We start from the raw sequence: 16805 nt of genomic DNA, 5'->3' as shown, positions 1-16805 counted from the left end.
AGTTTATAATAAGAATATAATGTTAATGCATATTAGATATCAATCAAATTTTAAAAATATTTTAAAAAAAATGTTGTAGCAAGCAAAAGCACACAAAAGTGTCACTAAAATAAAAATATGTTTAGTGGTATTTGAGGCCCTCAAACTTTTTAAAAAAAATTAATATAACTCTTGAACTTTTTTACACTCAATGTAATTTTTAAATTGAGAAAAGAATCAATATAATCCTTTTACCAACGAAATTAAACGTTGACCGTTATCAATCTACAATGTTGATGACTTGATGTGATAATACACTATGAATGATGATGTGGTAGATGTATTTAATTGATTTTTAGCTAAGTTTCAGGATCTAATTGATTTTTTATAAAAATTTATGATTTATTTTCTATTTTCCAAAATAATTTTATTGAAAATGTTAAAAATATTTTTTAGATTTGCATATTTTCACTTATTTTTATTTTCAGAAATTATTTTCTATTTTACAACTAAATACATTTCCTTATTTTTTTTCTAAAAAAATGAAAATAATATATTTTCTATAACCAAACAAACCATAAATATCTCTAAACCAAAATAACAATGATAAAAGTTTAAATCAAAATTACGCGTTAAAAAGTTTTTGGATTAGTTATAGGCCGACTTAAGGACTCCAATTATGATATATTATAATTAGTTTGGGTTTCTTTTAGGGTAGGTTTTGTCCTTAGCTGGTTGTTATATCAAATAATACATTCTTTAAGTTTGTCTTTTTTTATTTTGTGTTTACACTGAAATTATTTAGGCATAGAAACAAATTTAGTTATCATTTATATATTTCATCAATTTAATTTTTTCTAATAAATTTGATTCTTAACCTTTTTATAAAGAGTCTAATTAACTTTTTAATGAAAATATTGATTAAAAATAATTTACGTACATTTAAATGTTGACGTGATATTATTTATGTTATATCATATATATTTTTTAATATAGTAACGAGGTCGGAGCTAATTTACGTATTTAAGCCCACATAAGGAGAACCGTCAGAATCATGGAGTGAGAGCAGGAGAAGTGTTGCAGATGGATGCTCGAAAACTTGTAAAGTTCCGGATGACATAGTCGTCAGCCTAACCATGTAATCGGCTACCATATTTACCTCGTATTTGATCAAATGGAATAACTTTAATGGGACGGAGTAAGTATCATAGTTAAAGATATTATTTGCTTGCGGGATTTGTTGTTGAACATCAATACATCATCATGAATCACAGGTGTTCATGGGGTGGCTCCACAAGTGAGCTCAAATTTCAAAGTGAAACTGCAGACAAGAAAACCAGATTCACAAGCTACAAACAAATGGTGTGTTGTCTTTTTCCATTTACAATTCAAAATTTCAATGGTCCCAAGCTTCTTAATTTGTGGGCGTCACCCGTTGATGCCGCATTTTTACCTCCCACCTATCCCTTTATTCTTCATTCCATCCATCAAAACATTTTCTCGCCAACCAATCACCATTCCTTCTTTCCCTCTTGGTGCTTGGGAAAAGCCAATATCTCTAAATATTTTAATATATGTATATATATATATATATATACACGAATCGACCGTAGATATTATATATTCTAATTATCAGTTCGATCATACTTTATAACTATTGATTCTGATGATAATTATCCGAACATGTAAATATTATTCTATATGATGACAGCAACAAGCATAAAATTTTGATATCCTTTCAACTCTCATCAATGGATATCCATTACGAAATGCAATATGGTTTACAATCATTCATTTCTCGTTGGGGGAACAAAGCAGAATCCATAAGGTTAAAAAAAAGCTTAAACAAGCTACACAAGTTCTAGATTTAAGTAACTGTTAAGCAATAAATTAGAAGAAAGTTTAAAGAAATAAAAAAAGGTTAAGCCCATTGTTGCTTGGTAGCTTCCATTCTCTCCAACAAACTGGCAATCTCTGCTTGCATTCTCAGTTTCATTTTGTAGTAATCACAGTGTGAATGTTCCAAAACTTTTAGTTCTTCCATTTTGTTCCTCCTTCTTTCCTCGGTTTCTTGCAAGCAAAGTTTTGATAGCTTCTCGGTGTATTCTTCTTCCAACTTTGCAGACTTTGTTCGGATCATACTCATGTAACTCTCGACTTCTCTCCGTGCTTCGTCTGCCTTGCTTTGGAACAATATCGCTTCTGCTTCCTTGATCCTTACCATGCCTTCTATGCTGTCGAATCCCTCAGTGTTTGATGACCTTCCGAACCGGTATTCATCTTCACTCATTAGGTCATTCATGTGAGAAGGTTTGAGACCTTTCTGACGGAGGTCGTTCTGAAGTAAATCGTGCCCACTTGAAGAGCTCGTGCTGTAAAACACGAGCTTCTGCGGACAAGAAGCACCCGGTGTCACAGATGATTCGTCTTTTCGAAGATCAACTTGAGTTGCTGTTAACTCTTTCGAACATGCACCAGAGGTAGGAGGGAAGTCTGATAAACCATCAATGTCTGTTTTGTGCAGACCGAAAAGGAAATTGAAGAAGAATAGTTGAGACTTGAATACCATTAATCGAAAGATGCATGAAAATAAATAACTCAAATTATCAGCAATATAACTAACTCGGTAATGGTAAAGTATGAAACGCATGTCTCCTAGGATAGATGTTTCGAGAAAGAATAAGTTCAAATCAACCAGCAAACTATAATCAAGACTAGTTATCAGGGATGTTCCTAATCAAAGCATATCACATTTCAAGCATAGGGACTTTGTTTTGCTAATAAGTTCACTCGATCATCAAAATCACTTAACTATAAGATTTGACAAGTTATCAGGAATTCGAGAAATTCGCATGATGTGCTTATAACTACAAGATGTTTGCAGAGAACATATAGACAGGGCAAATGATACATACGGTTGAAGAACTGAAGAATGATGCTGCAAGCGTCTGAAGTAGACATCGCTTCGTTCCGGAGCCAGTTGCACAGGTCATCAGCTTTGATGCGCAGCTCCTTGCCCTTTGAATCATCACTGCCCCTGAAAATCTTCCGAACGCAATCTAGCTCCTTTATCAGTGTTTCATGACCCCAGTCCTTAGCACAGTATAGAAAGACATCCTTAACGAAACCGAACATTTCTGAAGCATGGCCGCACCCCATGCAATGAAATTGCATTTCAGTAGTCCCGGATGGTCCCTTTATGCTAGGACCTGGTTTTATAAGGTTCCTCTGAATACCGCAGGCAACATGGCACCAATGGGAACAAACATCGCAACCGACCCAACTGCAAGTATTGCTAGCACAATCGAAAGTCAAGCAGACAGGACACATACAAGAACTGCAAAACCCTTTATTTCCAGAGCATATCTTGCAATCACAATCATCAACAGGCAGTACACTCTTGCAATTCAGATTCCTACATCTGGTAAACAAGAATATCTCCACCAGCTCGGTCATGGGAAGTCCTACTTTGCCGGACAAGAAGCTTTTAAGCCCCATTTTCACTGCAACTAAGATTTCTAGTTGACCCTTGCAGCACTTTGAGAGTGTCTCCTTGATAAGATCAGATCTCCTCTCAAGCCGGCTTTGAAGTACCACTAAGTCTTCCTTCCTCTCTGGGGTTGATATAAGATTCCTCAAGTATTCTTTGGTCAATTCAAGTGTTTCATCAGGTAGCTCCTTCAACATTTGAACCATGGAAGGTATCGACTCGGAGACGATTTCGAGAAGAATTCTTTCTGGTCTAGAAATCTTCCTGGATCTCCCTCCATCCATACTGTCCAAAACTCTCCAATTCTCTGAATCCCTCTTCCTAGAATCACCTGAATGATTATCTACACCCGGCTTAGCGAGCAATTCCGATGGGAAAAAGGAATGATTATCTGAACTAGTAGTCCTATGAAGACTATTGCACGAATCCTTATTCACATGACGGTTAGCCTGCATAATGGAAAAACCCCCACTAACACCAGCACCAGCCAAAGCAACTCCATCACCAATTGGCCTAAACCGACTATGAACCGATCCATTAGTACCCTCACCACCACACCAAATTTGATCATCTTTCCCAACAGAATATTCATAATTCTCGGTCGAATTCCGAGTTAACGAGCAGCTAGGATTATGCGAAAACGGCACAGAATAAGAATATGACAATGAAGCAGCAGTGAAATCATTCGAACAAGTGGTCTGCGTATTATTGGTGGTCGACGGTGCCAAAGACTGAACACTCCTACTAGGCCTTGACCGATGTTGTGTCGAAGGATCGCCATTTTGCAAAGCATTTGAAGTAGTTAAAGAGAGAGAGACATCAGGTAAAGCTAGAGAAAGATTCAAAGTCTCGAGCTTTGGCCTTTTCTCGCTATTAAAATTCTCTCTTTCATGAAAATCTTCCTCCACATCTCTTTTGGAAGAAATCCCTTTACTTTCACTCAAATTCAAGAAATCCCTTTCGACCCATTTCTCATCTTGATTTGAATTATCGGAATCAACAACTTCTTTCCCTTTGTAAGTTTTTCCGGCCAACTCTTTCTCGGAAACAAAACCCAGTTTAGAGTTCTCACAAAGGTAGCTAAGGGTGAGTTCTTGGGAAGATCTTGGTAAAGAGTAACCTCCATCAAGACCCACCTTTGATTCTCCGAGAAAATCAATACCCTTTTGTGAAAAACTCGTCTTTTCAACTGGACTCTCCTTGTTTTGAAACAAACGTGAAAGCTTGCTTTGAGAGCTTTCATCTCTCACACAAGGATGATTACTTGAGAGATCTTTCTCTCCAAACATGGTCTTATCACAAGCAAAAACGGAAACAATAAAGCCAAAAGGAAGAGGAAGTTAACTTACCAGAAAGAAAGGAGGTGATAGAGCAGAGAGAGATGAAGATTTTTGAAAAAGAATATGAGGTATGCTTTATTTTTGGCTTTTGATCAAGCACGGTAGCACGCCATAAGACTCTGCAACAATGCCTGGAAACTTCAAAGTGTTCACACCATTGACAATAGAATGGTTTCTTAGGCTTGCTGTAAAAATTAATCCATAACATTTATTTTATTTTAATACTTTTTTAGTATTTTGATTCATAATATTTTATTTTGAGACAAAATTTTTTCTATAAATAATAATTTTTAATTAATAAATTATTAATGTTTTGAAATAAAGACTTTCCACTTTAAAATGAAATGTTGAACATATTTTAAAAATAAAAAAATAACAAAATAAGAGCCAAAGTATTTATTTAATTAAACAATAAGGACATTTTTATCTTAAAATAAAACTTACAAAATAAATAAGAGTCAAAATCACCATTTAACAGGTTTTTTGGAATTATGCTTTCTTGAGTTAGTTTATTGTCTTTATAATATCAAAATTCGGTTTAGATATTTTTTTTAATTTGTGTTTAACGTATATATTTTATAAACAAAGAGGATGCACTAAGTCCTTATAGAATCAAGTGTGTCTCCGTTGTTTTAAAAAGTAGTTAAATTTAATTTAATAAAAAGAAAAAATTTTGTATTCTCATCATTTTTAAAAAAAATAATATTAAAATTTTAGACTCTATTTTTAAAATTTTTTGATACGCCACTATTTATAACTATAATTGCTCAAATTCAGGAGCTTCAAATATAACAATATTTTTCTTTAGTGCTAACAACTCTTAATAGATTTTTTGTTGTTGTTTTCTTGCGATTCCAAGGGTTCGTCTTGACTAATTCGTATCGACTGTATCGTACACCTAGCTTTTGTAAGTGAGTCTCCTAGCAGAAATTTTCTGCATACACAATGAATCGATTAAATACCTTGCTTAAATGATATCAAGTTGCTTACCACTTAAATCAATCTCAACTGGTAGATTTATATTAATATATGAACTAATAATTCTAGAAAGATATTATTTAAAATATTTTTTATAAACAGAATCCATTAAAACTTAAAAAATATAAACCAATCTTTTTAATTTTAATAACCTTAAACCCTAAGATTAAAAACTACATATGTATGCATATATATTAACCAGAGGTAAGGGCGGCCAAAGACATTGGCTTTGGACATGATCGGACCATTAACAAATAAGATATATTTCATAATTTTTAAAAGTACTAGTGAGCGTAGCTGTCATGTCTACCTGTCTGATATACTTTTAAATTAGAGAAAATAACTTAACTGACCAAAAATCCCATATAATATACGATTTTAATCAATTTTTTTTGGATTTATCAAAATGACCAACAAAATCGCAATGCGATCGCTAATTCGCAACGCGATCTCCATTATCGCAAATTCGCGTTGCATTTTCGCAATGCGATAGTTGAAAATCGCGTTGCGATGGTCTACAGTATCGTTGCGATTTTCTCAAATCGCAATGCGAATAAGTAAATCGCAACGCGAATTGGGAAAATCGCAATGCGAATAAGTAAATCGCAACGCGAATTGGGAAAATCGCAATGCGATACTGACTATCGCAATGCGATAATAAAAAATCGCAACGAGATACTTAATTTCGTAACGCGATTTACATAGCGCCATTCGTATTAACGCGTACTTTTTTTTTCAAATTCCAAACAAGTATTTTTTCTTAATAAATCGGAAAATGAACCGTCCACAGTAATCGCAACTCATAACCTCAAACCCAAAAACACAACACTCAGTCCCATCTCCATCTCTCACTCTCTACGGCGAAATCCGTCCCCATCTCCGAAGATTTCCGTCCCCATCGCCGGCGAAATCCCTCACAACCATTCACAGTCAAAAATCCCTCACAATCATTCAGAAATGGAAAATCAACCTCCGAGAGTTAGTTTTTTTATTTTTATTTTGAAAATTTTGCATTATTTTAGGTTTTTCATATTGAGATTGATGATAAGTTTACTGGTAATTTCAATAATAGATTAACCATTTCACTTAGATTTCTTATTAAATTCATTCGATTGCTGCCAATACTGCTAAACTGTTTAGCCTGTGAAGTTAGTATTTGTCTTTGCTTTGTCTTTTGGTTGAAGTAATGCAGAAGAAGAATAGTTTCGAGAATGAAAATCGCAACGTGGAAATAACTATCGCAACGCGAAACCAAAATCGCATTGCGATTTTCATTTCGCGTTGCGATTTTCATTTCGCGTTGTGATTTTTATTTCGCGTTGCGATTATCTGGTCGCGATAGTCATTTCGCGTTGCGATTCTCTCATTGCGATAGTCATTTCCGCGTTGCGATTCTCATTATCTCGTTGCGATTTTCATTTCAACCAAAAGACAAAAACAGTGTTGCAAATTTTAGTTTCAAGAATAAACTACTATTTATGTTTATTGTTTTGTTTTTGGTATATCTTGACAGTGTAATTTTTGGTATATCTAACTTGGTATGTTTATTGTTTTTTTGTAGAAATTTTTTTCGGCTTCATTGACATTAAGGAATAAAGTTAGCCTAGCCACTACAATTGCTTCGAAGCTTTCGCCTGCACAAAGAAAATTGTTTGAAGAAACCTGCTTCGGGCCATGGCTGAGAGTACAACATCCGGGTGGAGATGCTAGTTTGACACATTTGTGGCTTCAGACCATGACTAGCGATCTACCCGACAGTATACAACGTGGTGAGGAAGAGATATGGTTTCATTTTCCACCGGCGTATACTTGTTTTGGGCGGAAGGAGTTCTGCTTAATCACTGGTCTACGATTCGGACACGATGATGTAGGCCGGTACACTCGTCATATCACCCGCCCATCATGGTTATCCAGGGTTTTTCCTGATGAGTCAATAGAGAAGCCGAACTTACACGTCGACGACATGAAGAAATTGTTTAATAAGAAAGATGGTTTTACTCGGATGAATGACGTCGATGTTGTCCGAGTATGCCTTCTACTACTTTTGTATACCGACTTTCTAGGCAGAGAGGCCAGACAACCTATTCCTCAGGAGCTAATATTATTGGTAGAGGACCTAAATGCATGGAATCTGTTTCCGTGGGGTTCGTATATATGGAAAGCTACCTGGACTAAGTTGTCGTCTGCCTTTGATGACCGCAAAAGTTTGCGGGGCGATGGGTCGAAATACACTTTGTTAGGCTTTGTTTGGGCCTTTAAGGTAAGAATTTCTATATAATGTTTTCAAAATTATAATTAATTATTTAACAATTACTAATGTTTGTTATTATATTGTTTGTAGATTTGGATATTCGAGGCTTTCCCCAGCATGCGGACATATGCATTAAAATCCTCAGATGATATTCCTAGGGCTATTTCCTGGAAGAGGAAACGTATGTTGGATTGGGAAGACTTAATACCATATGCTACAATAAATAATGTAAGTTAACACAAATACTATCATATATAAACAAGTTATTAACAGTAGACATTTAACTTTGTTTTAGTTTTTATATTTTTAGGAGGCCAACACTCCATTAATGAGACTGACACCCACGGAGGCTGAGCTTGCCACTGATTGGTGGCAAGCTAGTCAGCGTTTTTTTGATGGCACGAATGATGAGCAACCTCCACTTCCTCCACTTCGAGAGCCATCACCTCACCCAGAGCCATCACCTGATCGACCCGACTATACACCTCTACAACGAGAGCCATCACCTATCCCGTCACATCATCGAGTTTCTTCTCCACCATCACCTCATGATAGGCGACCGACAAAGATGCCACGACTTCTATCTCCCTGTTCTCCACCTCCACGGGATGAGTCAAGGGAGTTACGTGATGAGGTCAATGCCTTGCGTGAGGAGATCGGTACTCTACGCGATAACGATGGTGCATGGCGTGTGGAGGTGTCTACTTTACGTGAGATGGTAGTATTGTTGCAGAATGAGGTTCATACTCTACGCAACGAGGTAAGTTTAAGATTTTCCATATTTAACTTGATGATAAATTTACTCGTAATTTCACTTAAATTAACCATTTCACTTAGATTGCTTAGTAAATTTATTCGGTTGCTGCCAAAACTGCTAAACTTTTTACTTTAACACTGTGAAGTTAGTATTTGTCTTTGTTTTGTCTTTTGGTCGAAAGTTTGAAATATATTTATCTTTGTTTTCACTGTTTAAATATCATGTCTGTTTATTTACTGATATTTGTATTTTTATTTAGCGGACCGATAAGGTGGATGCTTTACGTCGGGTTTTTCTTGCACGACAGAGTTCACGCATCAGACGGCGTGCACGTGCTATTAAGTCTCCGTATACCCCAATAGTGCGAAGACACCGCAAGAAGAAGCCCGACTCGCCTATCATCCCTCAAGAGTCCACTCCTATCGTTGAAGAGGCCCCTATCATTCCTTGAGAGTCCCCTCCCACCGTTCAAGAGGCCACTGTCATCGTTAAAGAGGTCCCTCCCACCATTCAAGAGCCCGATTCACATGGCGTCATATGTAGGATTCTTGAGAAACCCTCTGACGTGCCGGACATGATGGATTCAAGTTGGCTCTGGTATGAGTTACCGGCCAGTACCATACCGATATCTGAAGAGGAGAGGAAACAACTACCGGACACAATTCTGGATAACACCCTTTGGGCTAAGACCGCAGTTGATTTTTATCTACATGAGCGAAGCCATGGGTGTTTCACTGACATATGCAAGCTCAATGATGATATCTATTTGTTGCTTGATCGGTCTTGGTGGGGCGTATTATTAGGGGTCGAAGACAATGGCTATTTCGATGGAGGGGTAAGTCTTATATTTTTCTTATATTTTCATTTGATTAATTTGTTTAAAAATTAATGTAATTCACTAATATATGTATTTTTTTGTAAAACAGCATATCGATGTGTGGGTGTCACGTCTACTAATAATTAGGAAACTTAAGGAAAATAAAAGAAATACATGGTATACAATAATGCCGACGGCTTTTAACGCAGTTCACTTGAAGAATCAACGAGATGAATCATTTGCGTTGGGCAATGGACAAGCTAAACTTTATCCTGCATGGTGGGAGGTCGATAAGGTTAGTGTTTATTTTAGATTGAGTTTAAAGGTATTCATAAATAAGTGCGCAAATGAATGAATTATTACTTATGATTGCAGGTGTTTATCCCTGTTTTGGAACGTAACCATTGGCTTCTCGTCGAGCTTCAGATCCCATCCCTTAAGGCAATAATATATGACAGCATGATAAATTACATATCATTGGCTGATTTAAGAGATATTATTAAGGGATGGAGCTCTTATTTGGCTAAATACTTGGATGCGATAAATTATTGGACTCGTTCTGGAGACAAGAAGCCAAAGAAGCTCAATATTACAGTTAGCAGAGACGAGACCGCACCACAACAAACGAAAGGACCCAGAGGGGATTGTGGTCCTCTCGTATGCTTGGTGTTGGACCGTTTGATCACAGGAAGTATAAAGTATCTACCTCCCACCGATATAGATAGAGCTGCAGTAGGCTTGTGGTTTCGACATTATATGGCTAGATCGATATATACGAGACGCTGCCTACCTGCATCCGCGTTATAAAAATGTCCATAAACAATTGGTATGTTTATAGGCTTGTGGTTTGAAAATGTTTGGTTAAGTACCTAGAATTCAATAATTTGCTGTTTGTAGGTTTTAGATGTGTAGAAAGTGTTGTTTGAGCAAATGTTTGGTTTATGCAGGTTAATCTCAGAAGTGAGCTGCGTGAAAATGATGTATGGCTGCAAAAGTTGATTCAATAGTAGAAGTGTTATTTTCTCTAATAATTATTGCTTATTTTTTGATTGTTTAATTGATTTGTAAAAGGTGATTTGTAAAAGTTGATTTGTTTAATTGATGTTAACATAATTCTTATTTGTGCTTGTTTAATTGATTGAAATGTAATGGTTGATTTTGTTGATTTCAATCTGCATTATGTTGAGGGCAAAAAGTACTATCGCAATGCGAAATGAAAATCGCAACGAGAGAATCGCAACGCGAAAATGAAAATCACAACGCGAAATTAAATTCGCGTTGCGATTTTCATTTCGCATTGCGAAATTAGCGTTGCGATTTTCATTTCGCATTGCGATTCTCTCGTTGCGATTTTCATTTCGCATTGCGATAGTAATTTCCGCGTTGCGATGGACATTAAGATGATTGCCTATTAAGTGATAACAACTGGAACATATCATAGCAATTTTCAAACTCAAGTTACTAATACATGCCTAACTGAAAATGTTAAAAGTTCACACATAAAATCTACATAATACAACGTTTGCATTTAAAAATCACCTAAGTTAACAGTCCCAAAAGGTGAAGCCAGTTGTGATTGGGATTTTAAAGATGATTGCGATTTTGATTGCCTTTTCTTGACACCATATGAGCTTTGGATTTTGATGATGATCCATATTTTGGTAGAGGAAAAGATGATTGTGATGGCACTGGTGATCCACATGTCAACCTTGTATGACCACTTTCCTTGCACCGACTACATGTCGATCTCTTCTTCTCTTCACCCTTAGACGGTATACGATCGTGACTTTTTGGTCGGCCAGGTAGCCTTCTGTCCATGGCTGGTGGCAAAACTGTTTGTAAGTCATCTGGTATGTCCCACTCAGAAGGATGTGAAATAGGGTAGACAATCTCGGCATAAGTCTGTCGATATACTTCTGTAGTGTAGCAATCCATAGCGTATGTGCTTGAATCATCTTGGTTTAGATGAAGAGCAACTTTTATAACATGGCCACATGGATAACCAGATGTTTGCCATTTCATACAACTACACGTCCTTGCATTTAGATCGACAAGCCCATTTAAGTTATTATCCAGTACTTCAAACAAAGTGTTTGAACATGGTTCAACTCTCCATGACGTTGACTTCACAACACGTTTCGTTATCTTTTTTCAGTCCATGGTGTAACACGATGTTCCAATGTTCCTGTAAATTTAAATAAATAATACTTAGTAAAATATATGATAAGTTACGAATTCAAAGAAATAATACATGCATGGTTTCTTTTCTTGTAGTACCACTGTTGAATAGAGGCTCGAAAAAACTCCATTAACATAGTAATGGGTAATTTCCGGGAATGACGACTTAGAGCGTTAATTGATTCTGCACTATTAGACGTCATGAAACTATATCTTGCTCCAAGTTGATGTACTCTTGACCATATTTCAAACCCGACATCTTCTAGTGTTTGAGCACACTGAGGCAAAACACGTCTTAAACAGTTTATATGCTTATTGAAATCCACTTCCCGATAAGCCTTTACAGCCTTCCAGTATGTCCATTTGTGCTTTTTTATACCAGCAGACCTTGATTTTAGATTTCTATACAAATGAACACCACAAAGTCCATGAAAAGCATCTGAGAAACACCTTCTAACAGCGTTGTCAATTGAGTTTGCCCTATCGGATATGATTGTCAGATTGCTAATAGGACCTATGCAATCCCTAAGATGCCCCATAAACCATGTCCATGAATCAGAGGTTTCAGATTTGCCAACCCCGTAAGCTATTGGCAATATCCCATTGTTAGCATCCATGGCTACTGCTAATAAGTTTACTCCAAGGTATCGACCTTTCAAATGTGCTCCGTCAACTATAATAACTGGGCGCATGCAAGTAATAAACGAACGAATCTACAAAATAATATACACAAGAAATATAATCATTTAAATTTTAAATGCATGTAACTAACAGAAATGAGTCAACAGAATATATTGATTTACTAACCGCAGCACCAATGGCGATAAACAGCAACTCAAAGCGTCCATCTCTATCTGTTTTGATATGAGTTACCGACCCAGGATTTTTCAGCTTTAAATTGTGACAATAAGCCGGCAGTTGGGCAAACGATGCTTCTGGCGACCCCCTCAACAATTCCAAGGCATAACATTTGGCTCTCCAAGCTTGAGAATATGATATACTAATCTTGAACCGAGCATTCATGTCAGTCATAATTTCATGTCCCCGATATACCCTGCCATTCAAAAACATTAACTCAGCCAGAAAACCACCCAACACCTTTTTGTTTGCCTGTCTATGGTGAGGAAAAACTTGGGTTCTTGAACATGTATGTTTATCAATAAAAGTCCTAACTTGAAACATTGCGCAATCTTTTATCCTCTTTGCAATCATACGCCACGTACAGTTTTTGTCAATCGTACACCTTGTTTCAAAACGATCTTTGCTTGATTTGTTAACTTTTAGTTGATAGCCATCTTCCACACATTTCGTATACAAAGCTATCTTCAAGTCTTCCTTTGTATCAAAACAATCATCTTTCTTGATACGAATAACTTTTGTGTAACAATCAACTGCTTTCTTTGCCAACTCTTCTTCCGGTAACTGAAGTAATTCTGGCATATTCCAGTTATACTCCCGTGGCATTTTCTTTTCTTTGGGGACTTTTTCTTCTTCTTTTTCTTCTTCAGGATTATATGAATTACAGAATGGATGTTCAACATGTTCATTCACAGTCGTAACTTCCTCCTCATTATCATCGACAACATCTTCCTCGGCAACGGGTGTTTCATCATCAAAATTCGGGTATTGACCAGTATCAAAATCATTACACGCAGGGTCTGTTTCTTCTTCTGAAACATCATCAAAATCCGTGTATTGACCAATATCAAAGTCCGGGTATTGACCAAGATCAAATTTCGAATACTGACTAGTACTCACAATTTTTTCTCTTGGCTCATCATCGTCTAATTGGTCAATACGAAAACCGGAATTTGGTGCTGAAAGTTGATTTGGATTTGGATTAGAGAAAAGATGTGGGTTTTTTGACCCACTTAGTTGATTACTACCCGCTACTGACCTAACAATACTACTTCTAGGTTCAACAACATACAATGTAACATCATCACTTGAAACATTAATGTAAGCAATGAATCGTTCAACATCTTCATTGTCGGTTAACAAATAAACTTTACCATTTCTCTGATAAGATAGCCTAAATCCACTTAGGGGCTCTAAATTCAATTTCTTTGAAACACGTAACATTAGGGTTTCATAAGTTAACTTCTTTAATGACAGTTTTAGTTGAAGATTCATGGGTAAAGGCATATATTGTAAAACACCATGAACATTCTCCCATGACCCTCCAAAACACAAATCTATCCAAACATGATCAACATTAGATGATTTCATGGTTGTAACTAAACAAACGAGATGCGAAACTAAGACCTGTTGCCGGATGGGGAAGGATGTCGTTGGATATTGGAACGAATGTCGCCGGAGAGAGTGATAGATGGAGATGGAATGAGTTGCGATTTAGGGATTTAGGTTATGAGTTGTTGCTGCTGCGTATATATATACACTCAAAATTTGGCTTGCGAAACTAAAACCTGTTGCGAACTTTGAAACTCGCATTGCGATTCTGTATTATCTCGTTGCGAAAGTCAGAATCGCGTTGCGAAAGGCAATCATTTGACCATCGCAATGCGAAATGCAAATCGCAACGATAGAATCGCAATGCGAAATGAAAAAGGCAACGAGGATTAACATACATAAACTTTTAACAATTATTATTGAATTCTAGGTACTTAACCAAACATTTTCAAACCAAAAGGAGTATATATGTTAACAAAACTTGCATTTGACTTACCAATTAACAATGGACACTTTCATAACGCGGATGCAGGTAGGCAGCGTCTCGAATATATTGCTCTAGCCATATAATGCCGAAACCACAAGCCTACTGCAGCTCTATCTCTATCGGTGGGAGGTAAAAACTCTGTGCTTCCCGTCGTCAAACGCGCCAAGCAAAGGCATACGAGAGGACCACAATCCCCTCTGGCTCCCGGCGATTGCTGTGGCGCGGTCTCGTCTCTGACAACTGTGACATTGAACTTCTTTGGCTTCTTGTGTCCAGAATGAATCCAATACTTAATCCCATCCAAGAATTTAGCCAAATGAGAGCTCCATCCCTTGAAAATATCTCTCAAATCATACAGTGATATGTAATTGATCATGTTGTCATACACTATTATCTTCAGGGATGGGAGCTGAAGTTGGACGAGAAGCCAGTGACGACGTTCCAAAACAGGGATAAACACCTGCGATCATAAGTAATAATTCATTTATTTGCGCACTTATTTATGAACACCTTTAAAAAAATTTAAAAAATAAACACTAACCGTATCGACCTCCCACCATGCAGGATAAAGTTTAGCTTGTCCATTGCCCAACAAAAATGATTCATCTCGTTGATTCTTCAAGTGAACTGCGTGAAAAGCCGTTGGCATTATTGTATATAGCGAATTTTTTTTATTTTTCCTAAGCTTCCTTATTATTAGTAGACGTGACACCCACGCATTGATATGCTGTTTTACAAAAAAATACATATATTAGTGAATTACATTAATTTTTAAACAAATTAATCAAAATCATATATAAGACAAATATAGTCTTACCTCCCCATCCAAATAGCCACTGTCTTCAACCCCTAATAGCACACCCCACCAAGACCGATCAAGCAACAAAAACATTTCATCGTTGAGTTTGCTGATGTCAGTGTAACACCCTTGGCTCCGCTCATGTAGATAAAAATCAACTGCGGTCTTAGCCCAAAGGGTATTATCCACAATTGTTTCCGGTAGTTGTCTCCTCTTCACTTCAGATACCGGAAGGGTACTAGCCGGTAACTCATACGAGAGCCAACTCTCATCCATCATGTCCGGAACCGGTGGGGGTTTCTCAATACTTCGATATATTACCCCATGTGAATCGGGCTCTGGAATGGTAGGAGGGACCTCTTCAACGATGACAGTGGCCTCTTGAACGGTGGGGGGGAATCTTGAGGGAGAATAGGGGCCTCTTGAACGATTGGAGGGGACTCTTGAGGGATGACCGGTGATTCGGGCTTCTTCTTGCGGAGTCTTCGCACCATTGGGGTGAACGGAGACGTAATAGCACGTCCACGCCGTCTGATGTGTAAACTCCATCGTGCAAGGAAAACCTGACGTAAAGCATCCACCTTATCGGGCCGCTAAAAAAAATTAATACATAAATCAGTAAATAAACAGACATGATATTAAACAAAGACAAATATGTTTCAAACTAGCATTGTATTCACCCAAATCATTATTCTATCATAGTTCACAAAATGCTCAGATAACATTCCAGAAGTAAGCACTTATAAACATTTAAAGGACAACATATATAAACATTCCAGAAGAAGAATAGTTTACTTTCGCAACACGAAACTTAAAATCGCAACGCGAAATGACTATCGCAACGCGGAAATGGCTATCGCAATGCGAAATGAAAATCGCAACGACAAAATCGCAACGCGAAACATAAATCGCATTGCGATTTTCATTTCGCGTTGCGATTTTGTCGTTGCGATTTCATTTCGTATTGCGATTTTGTCGTTGCGATTTTCATTTCGCATTGCGATAGCCATTTCCGCGTTGTGATAGTCATTTTCGTGTTGCGAAAGTAAACTATTCTTCTTCTGCAAATTGAAACTTGAATGGATTGCATTACTTCAACCAAAAGACAAAAACAAAACCAAAAACAAATACTAACAAAAACAGTTTGGCAGCAACCGAATGAATTACGAGTATGAAAAATCTTAAACTTACCTCGTTGCGTAGAGTATGAACCTCATTCTGCAACGATGCTACCATCTCACGTAGAGCGGCTACCTCACCGCGTAATGTAGACACCTCAACACGCCATGCACCATCGTCTTTGCGTAAAGTACCGACCTCCTCACGCAAGGCATTGACCTCATCACGTAACTCCCCTAACTCATCCCGTTGAGGTGGAGGTGGAGAACAGGGAGATAAACGTCGTGGCATCTTTGTCGGTCGCCTATCTTGCGGTGATGGTGGAGAAGAGGCTCGATGATGTGACAGAATATGTGATGGCTGTCGTTGTGGAGGTGTATAACAGCCGGGTCGATCAGATGATGGCTCTGGGTGAGGTGA

The 16805-nt window shown here is 37.2% G+C and overlaps 1 protein-coding gene across 1 annotated transcript; it reads right to left on the bottom strand.

Moving 5' to 3' along the window:
- Window positions 1-1756: 1756 nt before the first annotated feature.
- Window positions 1757-4857, bottom strand: LOC120156434 (protein OBERON 3-like). Its single transcript, XM_039167748.1, has 2 exons — window positions 2895-4857; window positions 1757-2490 (listed from the first exon to the last, which is right to left on the bottom strand). Exons 1-2 carry the CDS (start codon window positions 4756-4758, stop codon window positions 1901-1903), a joined length of 2454 nt encoding a protein of 817 aa, XP_039023679.1. The 5' UTR covers window positions 4759-4857; the 3' UTR covers window positions 1757-1900.
- Between the last annotated feature and the right edge of the window lie 11948 nt (window positions 4858-16805).

The sequence above is a fragment of the Hibiscus syriacus genome, unplaced genomic scaffold, assembly GCF_006381635.1.
Source record: "Hibiscus syriacus cultivar Baekdansim isolate YM2019G1 unplaced genomic scaffold, ASM638163v2 tig00111220_pilon, whole genome shotgun sequence".
NCBI classification, from domain to species: domain Eukaryota; kingdom Viridiplantae; phylum Streptophyta; class Magnoliopsida; order Malvales; family Malvaceae; genus Hibiscus; species Hibiscus syriacus.
This window is presented reverse-complemented; position numbering and strand designations above follow the sequence as displayed.